At 39.3% G+C, this 14,508-nt stretch overlaps 1 protein-coding gene across 1 annotated transcript in view; it reads right to left on the reverse strand.

Annotated features, from left to right (window-relative positions):
* Positions 1–6,019: 6,019 nt before the first annotated feature.
* The window catches only part of CD58 (CD58 molecule), a 91,186-nt gene continuing 82,697 nt past the window's right edge, over positions 6,020–14,508 (reverse strand). Inside the window, exon 8 of the mRNA XM_044003547.1 lies at positions 6,020–6,376. Within this exon, the coding sequence (XP_043859482.1) occupies positions 6,363–6,376 (14 nt within the window). The 3' untranslated portion in view covers positions 6,020–6,362. The remainder of the gene's footprint in view (positions 6,377–14,508) is intronic.

Raw genomic sequence — 14,508 nt, forward strand, 5'->3', positions numbered from 1 at the left:
ATAAATTGATTATCACTTCAATATCTGTTATTGTCATACCAGATAGAGAATTCATGTACAAGATGAGGTGGTTTACTTGCTAAAAGAAGATTATGTAATAATGTCTAATATTATCAGCCATTGACATTCATTTATCATTTATACGTCATTGTGACTGTGTATACTCTGGGTATGGTTTGGAATTATTGTATATATTACAAGTATATCCTCAGTTATGCAGCATAACACACAGTTTTACCATCATATTGTCTTTGGTGAAATTAATATGAGATTTATGAATTATGGAAACTTATCATTTCAGAGACTAATTGCTCTTACAATGAGCTTGATGCAGGCCCTGGAGAGAATATATGTACAATAGGAGGAGAGACAGGTCCTGAATGTATTTGGCTGTTCTCTCAGCCTTCATCGGGGCTAAAATCTCCTCCCTTTCCTTCCCACCCCCACCCCCCACCAAGACTAATCAAATAGGTTAACTTAAAACCTACTATCTGGCCAGCCCTTTTCTGACACAGCCAAGGGGCCAAAGGAATTTGGCTTAATGCTGCTAACAGAGAGTGGCCAGTTTCACAGGAGTTAATTAAATAATTCTCAATTTGAATAGCACAAGGAGACATTTAAGCTTTTATATAATAATCACAACAATAAATATCTTTACCATATCCAATGTTTATGGGGTATTTGATTTAATAACCCTCATTGCCCCACAAAAAAAGGGGGGTAGAATCTCTGTTTCCCCCAAGATATTGATTATTAATTATTATTTCTCACAACAGCTAATAACTTTGCCATATTTATGTAACATTATATTTAATAAGGCCTCCCTACAGATTTATCCTGAAAGGTAGATGGACATGAATAACCAGAGGATTAGGATTATCTAACCTTATTCCTGGACTACAGCTGACTACAGATTTATTTCTAAAAACAAAAACAAAAACCTTTTCTTCTGCAATTTCTAGTTCTTGATTGAAGTCAAATCACTACACTCCAATCACCTAAGCTTGGGGCTAGATCCTGAAATCTTAAAAATACTAACACCCCAACTCTGTTACTAATCTACTACTGATTGCCTTTTTTTTCCCCAGCAGTCTTAACAATTTAAATCCATAACCCAAAAGAATTAAGGAATTCACATCCTAACAATATCTCTAGTACAATGAATTATTAAACTAAACTATTAGGCACTTTTCTTTATACACATTACAAGTCATATAACTGGGGTGACAGCTTAAAACCACACAGCTAACAAGTTTCCTGATACAGCATGATAATAATAATAAATTTCACTTGAAATGAGACCAGAATTAGTTCAATTACACCTAGATCTATAGTCCAAATATTATCATATAGAACCTTAATTTATAATTTCAATGATTTGGTATTATATTTTACACAAGGGCTATTTATTCCAGGTCATATTATGGGACTTCCTGTTTTCAGCCATTCTACTACAAAAGATAAAAGTGGTGGGGCAGCTAGGTGGCACAGTGGATAAAGCACCAGCCCTGGATTCAAGAGGACCTGAGTTCAAATCCGGCCTCAGACACTTGACACTTACTAGCTGTGTGACCCTGGACAAGTCACTTAACTCCCATTGCCCTGCAAAAAAAAAAAAAAGTGGCAGTATAGAACAGATTTTAAGTGTAATAAATCCTATCACACTTAGAAAAATTATCATATTCTTCTCTCCCCCATAACAGAAACTGCCACATGGAATGAGAGGGGCTTAGGACACATTATATACTCCATTTTCCTCCTAGCCCCCTATAACTTTGTCTATTAGCTTTCTAACCAAGCTACAAAACTTTCCATTCTCAATCTTTCTACTTAAAACAAAATCAAACTTCTTCACACATTCTTACCATGCTTAAACCATCTGAAACTGACACAATGGTGCTCTAGCAACTATCCAGAGATGGTACGGGGGCTGAGAGCACATGGCCTACTGCCCACCTGCAGTGTGCACGGTGTATGTGTCCCTGATCTGTCTTGAACCTTCCATATTTTCCCTCAAGCCTTTATTTCTCTTTCCTAAGCTTTCAAACCCATTACTCAGACTAACCTACTTTCCTTTACATTTCGACCATATCCCAGACTACGCATACTATTATTAAGCCAATGTCTTATTAAAGCCCTATTTTTCCCCCAAGTTAGGGAGTTGATTTCAACCTAGGGGATTCTTCCTGTCATAAAATTCAAGTGTTCTCTAGGAAATCAAAAAGCTAAACTCTCCAAATATATGAAGAAGTTTGTAGAACAAATCCTTAAAAAGATATCCATTAAGATGATTTTAGTAATTACAAAAACTTTTAGGAGACATGCAGTGCCTTATACAAAAGAGTGGGGTTCTGGTAAAAGCAAGGGTCAGATCACAGCTAGAGTACTAACAGGGAACTCTCCTTGTGGAGAAATTCTCCATGTGGACCCAATTGAGGGGAGCTCCTTATTAAAAATCGAGAGTGAAAAGGCTCTGATCCCTTCATGGTTGCCATAACTAAGATGATTAAAAATATGAGACATAGTTTCTGGGTAAATTAATCATTTCATTAATAAGATTAACAAGTTACTAATAAAATGATAGTCAATGGACATCTCTCTCTGACCAAAGACCCCATGGTAGTGGGTCACAGGGTTTTTATACCCTTGAAACAGTAAGTGGTCAATGGGTCAATTGACCCCTACACAGAGAGATTATCTATAGCCTTGGGCTATCAATTCAAAGAATGTGCTCCTCTTCAATAGGGGTGCCCTGAGTGACTCCCCACCCCCCAAAACTAACCTCTCCCCTAGACTGAGAACCTTTGATTATCTAGATAAACAGATCTGTTTGGGCCTGCCCAAGATGAAGAGATTCAATGTAATCTTACTTTCAAGGAGAACTGGACCTTGGAGGGAGGACTCCAAGAGGGCCAGCACTGAATCCCACCCCCAACCAAGATATAGGTTATTAATAATTATTTCTTACAATACATTATCCCAAATTGCATACAGAGAATAGATCAGACAATGTTTCATATAATAATATATAGTAAAAACATGTTCGGTTATTAACCACATAAATATAGGCTACTGCTCTCAGAATCTCTTTAAACAATGGGAACACCTGTAACGTGACTTAACTAGTTTGCACGCATTTCTACACATGTTCTAATTCCAGATTAAATCACAAACATAAGTAAAATAGCAGATTTCCCATTAGGGCAACATAAGATAGTTTAGATGTTACTATTCTTCACTAACATAATTGGAATACTTCAGAAATTGTATCTTACACATTTGACAAATTCAAGTGTTAATTTAACTCTGGCTTAGGCCAACAAATTCAAATCAAAACAGCAAGATCTTTCCTTCTCATAACTTATTACAATAATTTAGATGTTTCAGTATTAATTTAATAACCAATATGTTCAATATTGTAATAATAAAATACCACTTTGTCCTCCCTGATAATAGATGGTTGAGGGTTCCAAAAAGCCTTTCTCCTCAGTTAATAAAGTCTCATTTATCACAGTGGGTTTGGACATAATTGGTATCAATATCAAATAATCACTGCAATAAGTTTGCTTGCAAATAAAATTTAGCAGGCCTTCTAAATCATACAAGTTTTAGTTGAGCATGTAAACAAAATATTTTTTCTTTAACATTTCTTCCTAAAAGTACTTCTCTTTTAGAAAACAGCTTCAAATTTATCCTGATGTTAAAAAGGAATAATCACCAAACCTTCATGAGATAAAATACTTTTAAAATGACAAATATCTCTCTCATTTGATCCTTAAGGCAAAAATAAATCTTTAAAATTGGAATTTATCACACTGATTTGGTGCAAAACATCTTCAAGTAACAGCAGTAAATTCCAAATGCACAATCACAAAATGAATTCCTAATTACCACAAATTCCTAAATACCAGCTCCTTCTCATCAAAAGGTATTTGCTATAGGGAGGAGTTTCGGTTTTTTCTTTAAGCCAAGAAAAAAAAATACCCAATTAATTAGCCTTTACAAATTTTACCAGGTCTTTACAAATTTTTCTCACTATCTTTTTCTTTCCTTTGTCTTTAAATATATCACTAGACCAAGATGGCAGAAGAATGGCAGTGACTCACCTGAGCTCTCCCCAAGACCCCTCTAAATACCCTCAGATAATGCCATAAAAAAATCCCTGGAGCAGTAGAACCCACAAAGACAGGATGAAATAATTTTCCAGACAAAGACAACTTAGAAGGTCAGCAGGAAAGGTCTGTCACACCAGGGTGAGAGTGGAGTGCAAGTCCAGCAGAGGCCATGCCAGAGCACACCCAGTCAGTGCAGACCCAACCCCAGCAAACCAGGAGCAGGCTTTGGGAGCCAATGAATCAGCAGCACCAGCAACTGCTTCCAGAAGTTGGCCCAAGGAGGGTAAGGGCGTCAAACAATTGGCTAGGAGGTTACGGGGTCTTTCTGCTAGCATTGAGGCAGAATGGAGGGGATCTGGGCAAGTCATCAGGAAGCTCTAGGCCAGAGATGAGCAACTGAGGCCCCTTGATCCTGGCTCAGCAAGCTGGTGGCGCAGCAGACCAGTGGTGAGATCCACCGGCACCAGCTGAGAGGGCAGGCTGCCAGCTAGAGGGACACCCATAGGACAGGTGTGACCAAGCCTGGCCATCCCAACGCCCCAGGAGCAAGGGCAGGGAGCAAGCCTAAGGTGGTGAGAAATCCAGAAGCCATAGAGGCCTCAGAGGAGAAAGCCAGTGACATAGCCCTTATCCCCCAGCACAAGAATCTTGAAACAGTGACCCTGGTGCCCCAGAAGCAGACCTCAACTTTTTGTTGTTGTTTTTTTTTTTTTTTTTTAGTGAGGCAATTGGGGTTAAGTGACTTGCCCAGGGTCACACAGCTAGTAAGTGTCAAGTGTCTGAGGCCGGATTTGAACTCAGGACCTCCTGACTCCAGGGCCGGTGCTCTATCCACTGCGCCATCTAGCTGCCCCATAGCTTGTTTTTTTTTTTAAAGTTGAGGTCTGGGGCAGCTAGATGACGCAGTGGATAGAGCACCGGCCCTGGAGTCAGGAGGTCCTGAGTTCAAATCCGGCCTCAGACACTTGACACTTACTAGCTGTGTGACCCTGGGCAAGTCACTTAACCCTAATTGCCCTGCAAAAAAAAAAAAAAAAAAAGGAGGGCAGAAGTAGGAGAGGAAAGGGGAAAGAAAAGGGAGGGGGGCTAATAAAAGAGGGCAGAGAGACATCCTAACATAGTAACAGCAACACTGTGTGATGATCAACCATGATTAATTTAGCTCTTCTCAGCAGTACAATGATCCATGTCAATTCCAAAAGCTTCATGATGGAAAATGCTCTCCACATGCATAGAAAGAACTATGGAGTCTGAATGCAGATCAAGACATAGTATTTTCACTTTCCTTTTTCCTTTTTTGTTTCTTCTTTCTTGTGGTTTTTCCATTTTGTTATCATTCTTCTTTCACAACATGACTAAAGTGGAGATATATTTAACATGATTGTATATACCCATATCACACAGCTTGCTGCCTTATGATGGGGAGAAGAAAAATTTAGAACTCAAAATCTTACAAAAATGAATGTTAAAAACCATTTACGGGCTCACTGAGCTGCTAGGCTCTGGAGGTGAAGAGGAGGGAGAAAGGCAGGGGAAGGGAGGCAACCAAAGAGGAGGGATGGGGATGAGGAAGGAGGAGGGGACCTGGGGGCAGGGGAGGCTGTGCGAGTTCCAAAGAAAGAGGCTGAGCCCAGCAGAGGTGGGGTGGGGTAAGGGGTAAGGGGTAAGGAGAGCAGCCTTCGAAGTCCAGTTCCAGAATTAAGGCTAGTTCCACTAGGCCGAGTCCAAGGGATTCGGAGCTGAGCTGGATGGGGAGGAGAGCATGGGTCCCAAGCACCCGAGGGGCACAGATTGGAGGACTGAGATCCACTATTAAAGTCTCTACGTCCTGAGTGTCCACGAGACCCATCCCCACCCTACCCCATAAGAAACATCCCATACAAACCCCCCCCCAAAACCCATTTACAATGTATTTGGGGGAAAATAATGTAAAAAATAAAAAAAGAAGAAGAAGAAATATCTTTTGTTCTCAGGAAAAGGAGGTGAAAGTCATGTACCTCTTATTCCGAGGCACCAGCTTGAACACAAAGAATAGTAACAATTTGTTATGGGAGCAATTAGCTTGCTAATGGCTCCCCTGGTGCTGATTGTGGCTCACTTCTTAGTGAAGCTTGGTGATGGTGAAAGCTAATTCTTCCAGAGCCACTCCATGGATGAAAACAGTTCAAACTTGTGAGGTAGCTGGTCTCAATGTATTCAAAGTGCAATTAAAAAAAAAAGTCCAGATCCTTCTCAAGTTTTTTTCTTTTAAGAAGTTCTACCTAGGGAAAAAAAAAAAGAAAAAGAAAGAAGTTATAGCTAGAAAACTGCCACTGGTTTAGCAGTAACACATTTTCCCACAGAGAAAATACTCAAACAGTAGGCAATATCTTTCCAAAGATTATTTCCATCCACTTACAGGTGTTGGAGCTCATCTTTTGTTCCATAACCCTACAAAATACAAGTTTACATAAATAACTTCCAAAACTAAATTCAACTAATTTAACCAACATATATTCAACACCTGCTGTATGCACATCCCTCTGTTAGACTCCAGAAGCTTTGAGTACCAGGCAAAAGGGTTTGGACTTTACTTAACAGACGACAGGGACCCACCATTCTTCAATCTGTGCTACAAAGTCACATTTTCTTATCTAACGAAAGTGAATCCTTTTATAATAAATGAAATTTGATTGAACAAACATTAGTAAGTGTCTCCTTTGTGTTAGACATGATGCTAGGATCTGGGGATATCTCTTGGGATGGAGGGAGACACAAAGATGAATAAATACATAGCATCGTTAGGAGGGAGAGGGGAAGAGGAAAGGCTCCCCAGAACAGGTGGCACCTAAGCAGATTCTTGCAGGAATCCAGGGATTCTAAGAGGGGATCTCTAGTTTGTTGTAATGGAATTTTGCTCAGACACATTCATTAATTTAAAACATTGCTTGCTAGCCCATAGGCCTCCAATTGAAACAGAGCAGATGACAGCCTCTCTATGAGGATTTAGCAAATGAAAATAAGTGCTTTGAACCTTGGTAAGGAAAGGAAGGAGGGGCAGTGAGGTGGCACAGTGGATAAAGCACCAACCCAAGTTTCAAGAGGACCTGAGTTCAAATCTGGCCTCAGACACTTGACACTTACTAACTGTGTAACCCTGGGCTGACAAGTCACTTAACCCTCACTGCCCCATAAATAAACAAACAAAAAACTATTTTTTTTAAAAAAAGCCTTTTCTAGGAAAGGAAGGAGATTCTAAACCCACACCATTCCCAAATTTTCCTTCCTTTAAATTCCTGAATATTTCTGGTATGCTGTTGAATGGGTGAATGGAAGCCTGAGAAGAATTGGTTATAATTTGTTGTATATAGCAGAGAATAAATGGGAATTGGTGTCAGGTGGCCAGGTTTGGGGGCTTGGTTCTATCATTCATTATTTTATTTTATTTTTTTTAGTGAGGCATTTGGGGTTAAGTGACTTGCCCAGGGTCACACAGCTAGTAAGTGTTAAGTGTCTGAGGCCGGGTTTGAACTCAGGTACTCCTGACTCCAGGGCTGGTGCTCTATCCACTGCGCCACCTAGCTGCCCCTCTATCATTCATTATTACTATTACTAATAATAATAGCTAACATTTATATAGTTCTTTAAGGTTTACAAAGTGCTTTACAAATATCGTCTCATTTTATCCTCACAACAACCCTGGGAGATAGTTGCCATTACTATCTCCATTTTATAGATGAGGAAACTGAGGCAGGCAGAGGTTAAGTGACTTACCTAGGCTCACACAGCTACTTAATGTCTGAGGATGGATTTGAATTCAAGTCTTCCTGACCCTGGTTCCAGTATTCTCTGCACTATGCCATTTCATTGGCTAGCCATGTGAAGCAGGTTATTTCATATCCCTAAGCCTCAGTTTCCTTATCTGTAAAACAGAGTAATGGTACTTGTGCTTCCTACTTCACAAGGTAGTCATGCAGAAAGGATGTGACAAACAACAGAATTCTATGTAATTGGAAATTACCATTTGGAGGAAGCAAAGGACCAGATTTGGAAGCTGAGGACCTGGGTCTGAATCTGAGGATGGAGAGAGAAGTAGGATAAGACGAGTAGGAAGGTGGCGGCAGCTAGGTGGCGCTGCAGTGGATAAAGCATCGGCCCTGGATTCAGGAGGACCTGAGTTCAAATCCAGCATCAGACACTTGACACTTACTAGCTGTGTGACCCTGGGCAAGTCACTTAACCCCAATTGCCCCACAAAAAAAAAAAAAGAGTAGGAAGGCACCAAGTTATAATGGGCTTTAAAAGCCAAATGGAAGATTTTCTATCTGATGCTTGAAGCAATAGGGGGCCGTTGTAGATGACTAAATAAGGGGAAGATAAGAGAAGTATTATGCTTTAGGAAGATCAATTTGAAAGCTGAGAAGAGGATGGACTTCAGTTGGGAGAGACCTGAGGCAGGAAAACCACCCAGCCGACTACTGCAATAGTGTAGGCACAATGTAATGAGAAAAGGGGCCAATGAGAGATGAGTAGGGTAAAATTAACAAATCTTGGCAACAGATTGGATATGAAGGGTGAGAGAAAATGAAGAATTGAGGATGACACCTAGGTAGTGAGCCCAGATGTCTGAGGAGACAGTAGTGCCCTGGACAGGAATAGAGAAGTTAAGAAGATGGGAGGGTGAGATGATAATGAATTCAATTTTGGATCTCTTGAGTTTAAGATATCTATGGACACATTCAGTTCAAGATGTCCAATAGGCAGTTGGAGATATAATACCGGTGTCCAGGTGAAACCATAGCACCAGATAAATAAATCTGAGAATCAGCTACATATAGAAGATAAGTAAATCCATGGGAACTGATGAGACCCCCAAGCAAAATAGCCTAGTGGAAAAAGAGATTGGGCTCAGGGCAGAGCCTCTGGGCATACCCATCTCTAGTGGGAATGACCCGGATGAAGGTCCAGCAAAGGAAACTGAGAAGGAACAGTGAGACAGAAGAAAAATCCAGAAAGAAGAGAGATTGGGGAAGAAGGTGACTGACAATGTCAAAGGTTGCAAAAAGGGCAAGAAGGAGGAGAACTGAGGAAAAGATAATAGATTTAGCGATTTGGGGATCATTGGTAACTTTGGAGAGAGTGCTTTAGGTCAAATGATGAAGCTAGAAGCCAGACTGCAGAGAGTTAATTAGAAAAAAGGAAGCAAAAGCCCCCATTATAGACCACTTTCTCAAGAAGTTTAGTCATTTAAAGGAGGAAAGATACAGGATGACAGCTAGTGTGCATGGATGGATCAAGCACTTTTTTTTTTTTCGAGGATGGGGAGACATAAGTTAGATGGAGAACTTGGAGATTAGAGTGACTGAGGGAATATCAATAAGCATGTTGAAGTATGAGGACAGGAGTAAGGGAGGAGAGAAAGACTGTGAGTCAAGGTACCAAATTCATTGAGGAAAGAAGAGTAACCTGGATAAAGTTGAGTGTGGCTATCAATGTCCTAGCAAGACTAGGGTGTGCTGAGGAAGTGGCCGGAGTAAGATCTAAGAACAGAAGACCCATACTTGTAGAGTTTCACAAGAAGTCTCCAGAAGAGCTAAGAACAAGAATTTATAAAGGTGTGAGATTTCACTTCCAACAAGTATGGAGAATAGGGAAGCCTCAGCTATGACCCATATAGAAAGCAGAATGTCTGGATTTCTGTCATGGTCAAAGGACAGTTATTAATACTCAAAGAGAAGGCCAATGCTACTCACAGGAGGGAAAGAAAAGGAGCTTTAAGTGTCAGAGAGAATGAAGTGTTCCTCTAAAAAAAAAGAAAAAAGAAGAAGGCTTTCAGTGGGGATCAAGGAAGATGAGTCACTTCACTCACCCATTTAAAGCTTGGTTTTCTCTGGAGTAAAATATGGGGGTGTTGGACTAGCAGATCTCTAAGTTTCCTTCCAGGCTTAGCAGTCTATGAGCCAATGAGCACAACCGACTCTTTCTTTCTTTCTTTCTTTCTTTCTTTCTTTCTCTCTTCATTCATTCTTTTTTTTTTTTTTTTTACAACCGACTCTAGAATTCAGTACTGGCAACAGACACATACATTCTGTTTCTCATTGGGCATGCTGGGTAGTTGGAAAATGGAGGGTTTTAATCTTAGTTTCTATCCATTTCCTTGCCCAAACTGGGGGCCTGAATAAGCAGTGAAATGATCACAGAATGGGATGAAGACTTGGAGGATCCGCAGAGAATAGAATCATCAGCCTCTAGTTAACAAAGAATTGTCTTCGTCTACCCATGTACAGACACTTTCACACTTGACTCTTACAACAGCCCTATGAGGTAAATATCACAGCGGTTATTAGCAGTTTACAGATGAACACATTGAGGGCCATTTAGATTAACTACTTTGACCATAGTCACACAGCTAGTGTGTGTGTCAGAGGTGGGATTTGAATCCGGTTCTGCGCCTCTAAGTCCAGTGCTCTTACCACTATACCAAGGTAGGTCTCTACTAGCATTATTATTGCCCTATCTGTTGGTATCTACGATTTCTTTTGTGTAGAGGGCTCCTACAATCAATGAGATCAAATGAGATAATATTTGTAAAGCACTTAAGGCAGCTAGGTGGCACAATGGATAGAATACTGAAACTGGAATCATGAAAACCTGAGTTCAAATCCAGCCTCAGACACCTACTAGTTGTGAGACTCTGGGTAAGTCACATAACTTCCACCTGCCTTAACTGTAAAATGGGGATGATAACTGCTTGTTGTGAGGATCAAATGATATAATATTTGGAAAATGCTTAGCAGTAGTGCCTGGAATTAGTAGGTGCCATATAAATGCTTGTTCACTTCTCCCACTTAGCACACAGCAGGCACTTAATAACTGCTTGTTCTCTACTTTCTGTCCTGATGTAAAACTTCCTCTACTGATAAAGATCAGCAGGAGCTTGACAAAATAAATAGTTTTTGATAAGTAAGAGGTGTTAAGGGCTAAAATTCTAGCTAAACTGTCAAAAGGCCTAGATTCCTATCTATTAAAGGGAGAGCACATTTCTCGCTCCCTTCTCCACCAGAGTCCAGAGGAAAGAGAGCGAGACTGAGCGCCAGTCTCTTCCTTCCTCCTCCCACTAGCCCGCGTCACTTCCTGACTCCTGGTCTTGCCCTCAAAGACCTTCCCTTCATGGGCAGAACTCCTCTACAGTAAGTATCCAGCAGGTGGCGTTATTCCAATCGTTACAGTCCCCCCTGTTGTTCCTCAAGAAACAAAATGTTTCCTTGACGGAACAGTAAAAACAATATGATAACTATTGCTAACTAATAATATGTGAACAACAATATAGAAAAGGAAGAGAGGAAAGTTTTGTCCAGAGGGGCAATTTTTTTTTTTTGTCCTCATGAACCGACGCTTTGACATTGGTCTTGCAAAGGGAGGGCCTCTGCAGAGAATACATGTTACAGATGGTATATATTATAACAGAAAGAGAAAAAAAAAACAACAAAAACAAATCAAAACTGTTCATTTAAAGTCTCTGAAAGTCTTTTCTCAGATGTCCTCTAGGTGTAGTCGTGGAATGGAAGTCTTTTCAGGGGTTGAGGTATGGATGCTGGTAATCAGCCAGGAAATTTCCTACAAAATTGAGCTTAACACAACTTTAAAATAGCTTTGTCAATAATAAAATCAAACAATGAAAGTTCTCAAAAACATGTCTAAGGGAATACAGAATCTTAGTTGTTACACATGAAACATATAATAAAACAAAAATTGAAACATTCTTTAAAATTATAATATTACTATAGTCCCCCCCCTTATGGAGGGTAATTGAGAAGACAATTGCTGCAATATTAATTATTAAAAATAATTTTTATCTGTTTCATCACTTTTTGCATCATCTGCCTAATTATCCTCATGCCATTATGAGAAATTTTAAAATCTAATATAATTAGTAACAGATGTCAAGGCCAAATTCAACACTGTTATTTATCATGACACCTGAGATAATTATGGGGGTTACCATAAAAGAACAGAGAAATGATGGGATATGAGCATTCCCACACTTGAGCAATATGTACTGCCCATACAGTATGCCAGGCTTAAAATAGGTGGATGGAATATACGTCCATGCCACCGAACATATTGGAGGAAACTGAGTCAGACTTAATCAGATGCATGGGATTGAGATGGTCCATGGCATCAGGCATATAGGAGGGAGCATAGAAGCCAGGTGTAGAAGTGAGATGGGTGGGATCAATACTTCCAGCCATCTGTACAATATTGTGGGGAAAAATAAAATAAAATATTAAACCAAGAGAATCCAACCTCAACATTTGTCAAAAGCCGTTCCCTTGGCCATACCTTGACTTCGTGCATGTCTCCCCTCATGTGACAGTTCAGTGTCTGCTCTTGCATGTATTCCTCTTGTGATTGGATGGCATCTTGGCCAACTGGCATCTGATAACTCAGAATAAAGGCAATTAATGTCTTAAATGATAAGTTCCCATAATCCAAGTCTCATATGGATTTAAAAATTGAGGATAATAAATGATTGCAAAAAATGTGAATACATCTTGACTCAGAACACAATATATAGTTATGCAACAATTTCAAATAATCTTTTTTTTTACTTAGTATACAATTACTTTTGTGAAAAATCAGAACATATTTAAATACAAGTTAAAGCACAACAGAATCTCAAAGAACTTTTTTTTTTTTGAAAATAGAAAACTTTTACAAATGTTCCCCTCTTTTTTTGGGGGGGGGGAATATGCTTATCAAAAATAATACTTCTAGAATCAATTTACACTTGCCATGGCAACCAATTTGCCAAGGAAATGCTTTAAAGAGTTTGATCAAATAATCAGTTGAGAAAAAATAACAAAAACAAACAACTCAGAATATGGGAGCACAATACTCCTAGAATTAACATTGTATAATAAAATCAAAACCATCTTGCAATGTTTCAAAATTAGATAGACAAATGAATAGAAGAAAATACACATGGAACAATAAAAGACAATGAAATTCAAACTAAGGAAGTCTAAATGAATATGAACTTAATATTAATAAGAGTATTATAAAATATAAACTTGATCATATGACTATAAAAAGCTTTACAAATATTCTCCTTGTTTTAGAAACTAAGTATAAGACACAATCTCAAAAGCATTAAAATCTCTATGAAAATAAACCCATACCATTAATTTCAAAATGTATATGTAATAGCATAGAAATCCTATGTAACCTCTGAACTGACAATAATCTGAGTGAATTCAGAACACTCTTGATTCAGATATCTAAAATCCCCAATACTCATATCAATACCTTGCTGCTTACTTCTACATTTCTGTAAAATATATACCCTTCCATGGCAAAAGAAGCAGAGTCTTGAACTATGTTGATTGTCATTCTTATTCAGCTTAAGTTTTTCTTCTTTAACCCCTCTATATTGTCTGTCGGGCTTTTCACCATACAAATGCTTTATAAGATTACTAATTAAAGACAAAAGCAGGTTAGCAAAATTATGAACAAAACAAGCATATCTGGAATTTAAAGGGCTTTCTAAGGTTGTCTCAGAAGCACAGCCAGGCTGGGGAAGAGTTGAGCCTGAAGCTGCAAATGTAGTTAGAGAAAGTTGAGCATGCGCATCAGTTCTCTGGACTTCCCAGGCAGGGGAAGCAATGGCCATGGGAGGAGTAGAGGGTGGGGTCTGGAGAGGAGGGGAGGGACCAGCACAATTTGAATCAGATTTGATTTTGAACTCAGGCCTGGATTCCTCTTCCCCCACTTTGCCTCCAGGTGCTAGGGGATTAAAAGCTTCTAGAGGGTGGGTCATTGCCTCCAGGCATGCAAAATTAGAGCAACAATTAGTGTTAGAACTGGGAAAAGCTGCGGGAATCTCTACAGGTTTCTCTGAAAAAGCATGGTTGGGAGAGGGAGAGATATTTCCTTGTGTGAGTAAGTTGCTGGCTCTTTTAACAAAAATAAAAAGAAAAATAGAAAATCCACAAAAACAAAGCATTAACATGATCTTATCTCCCATTTGTCTGGTTAAACAGACTAAAATCAAAAATAGGAGAATTAGGGAGTTTAAAAGGTCCATTCGAAAAAATTTAAAGGAAAACACAGCCAGTACACCAGTACTTAGCAGTTAAAAGGGTAGGGGAAATTTCTTACCCAACCGGAAGATCAGAAGTGAGGTTCAGCTTTCCTCTTCGTGGTCAGCCATCTGTTAAGGGCTAAAATTCTAGCTAAACTGTCTAAAATATCTAATGAGTGGTCACCAATAAATTATAAGCTTTAGCAAGAGTTAGACTTTTAAGCATTTATTAAGGAGAATAAGAATTTGGTAAAGAGAGAGAGAAAAAGGCCTAGATTCCTATCTATTAAAGGGAGAGCACATTTCTCGCTCCCTTCTCCACCAGAGTCC

The sequence above is a fragment of the Dromiciops gliroides genome, chromosome 4 (genome assembly GCF_019393635.1).
Source record: "Dromiciops gliroides isolate mDroGli1 chromosome 4, mDroGli1.pri, whole genome shotgun sequence".
Lineage (NCBI taxonomy): Eukaryota > Metazoa > Chordata > Mammalia > Microbiotheria > Microbiotheriidae > Dromiciops > Dromiciops gliroides.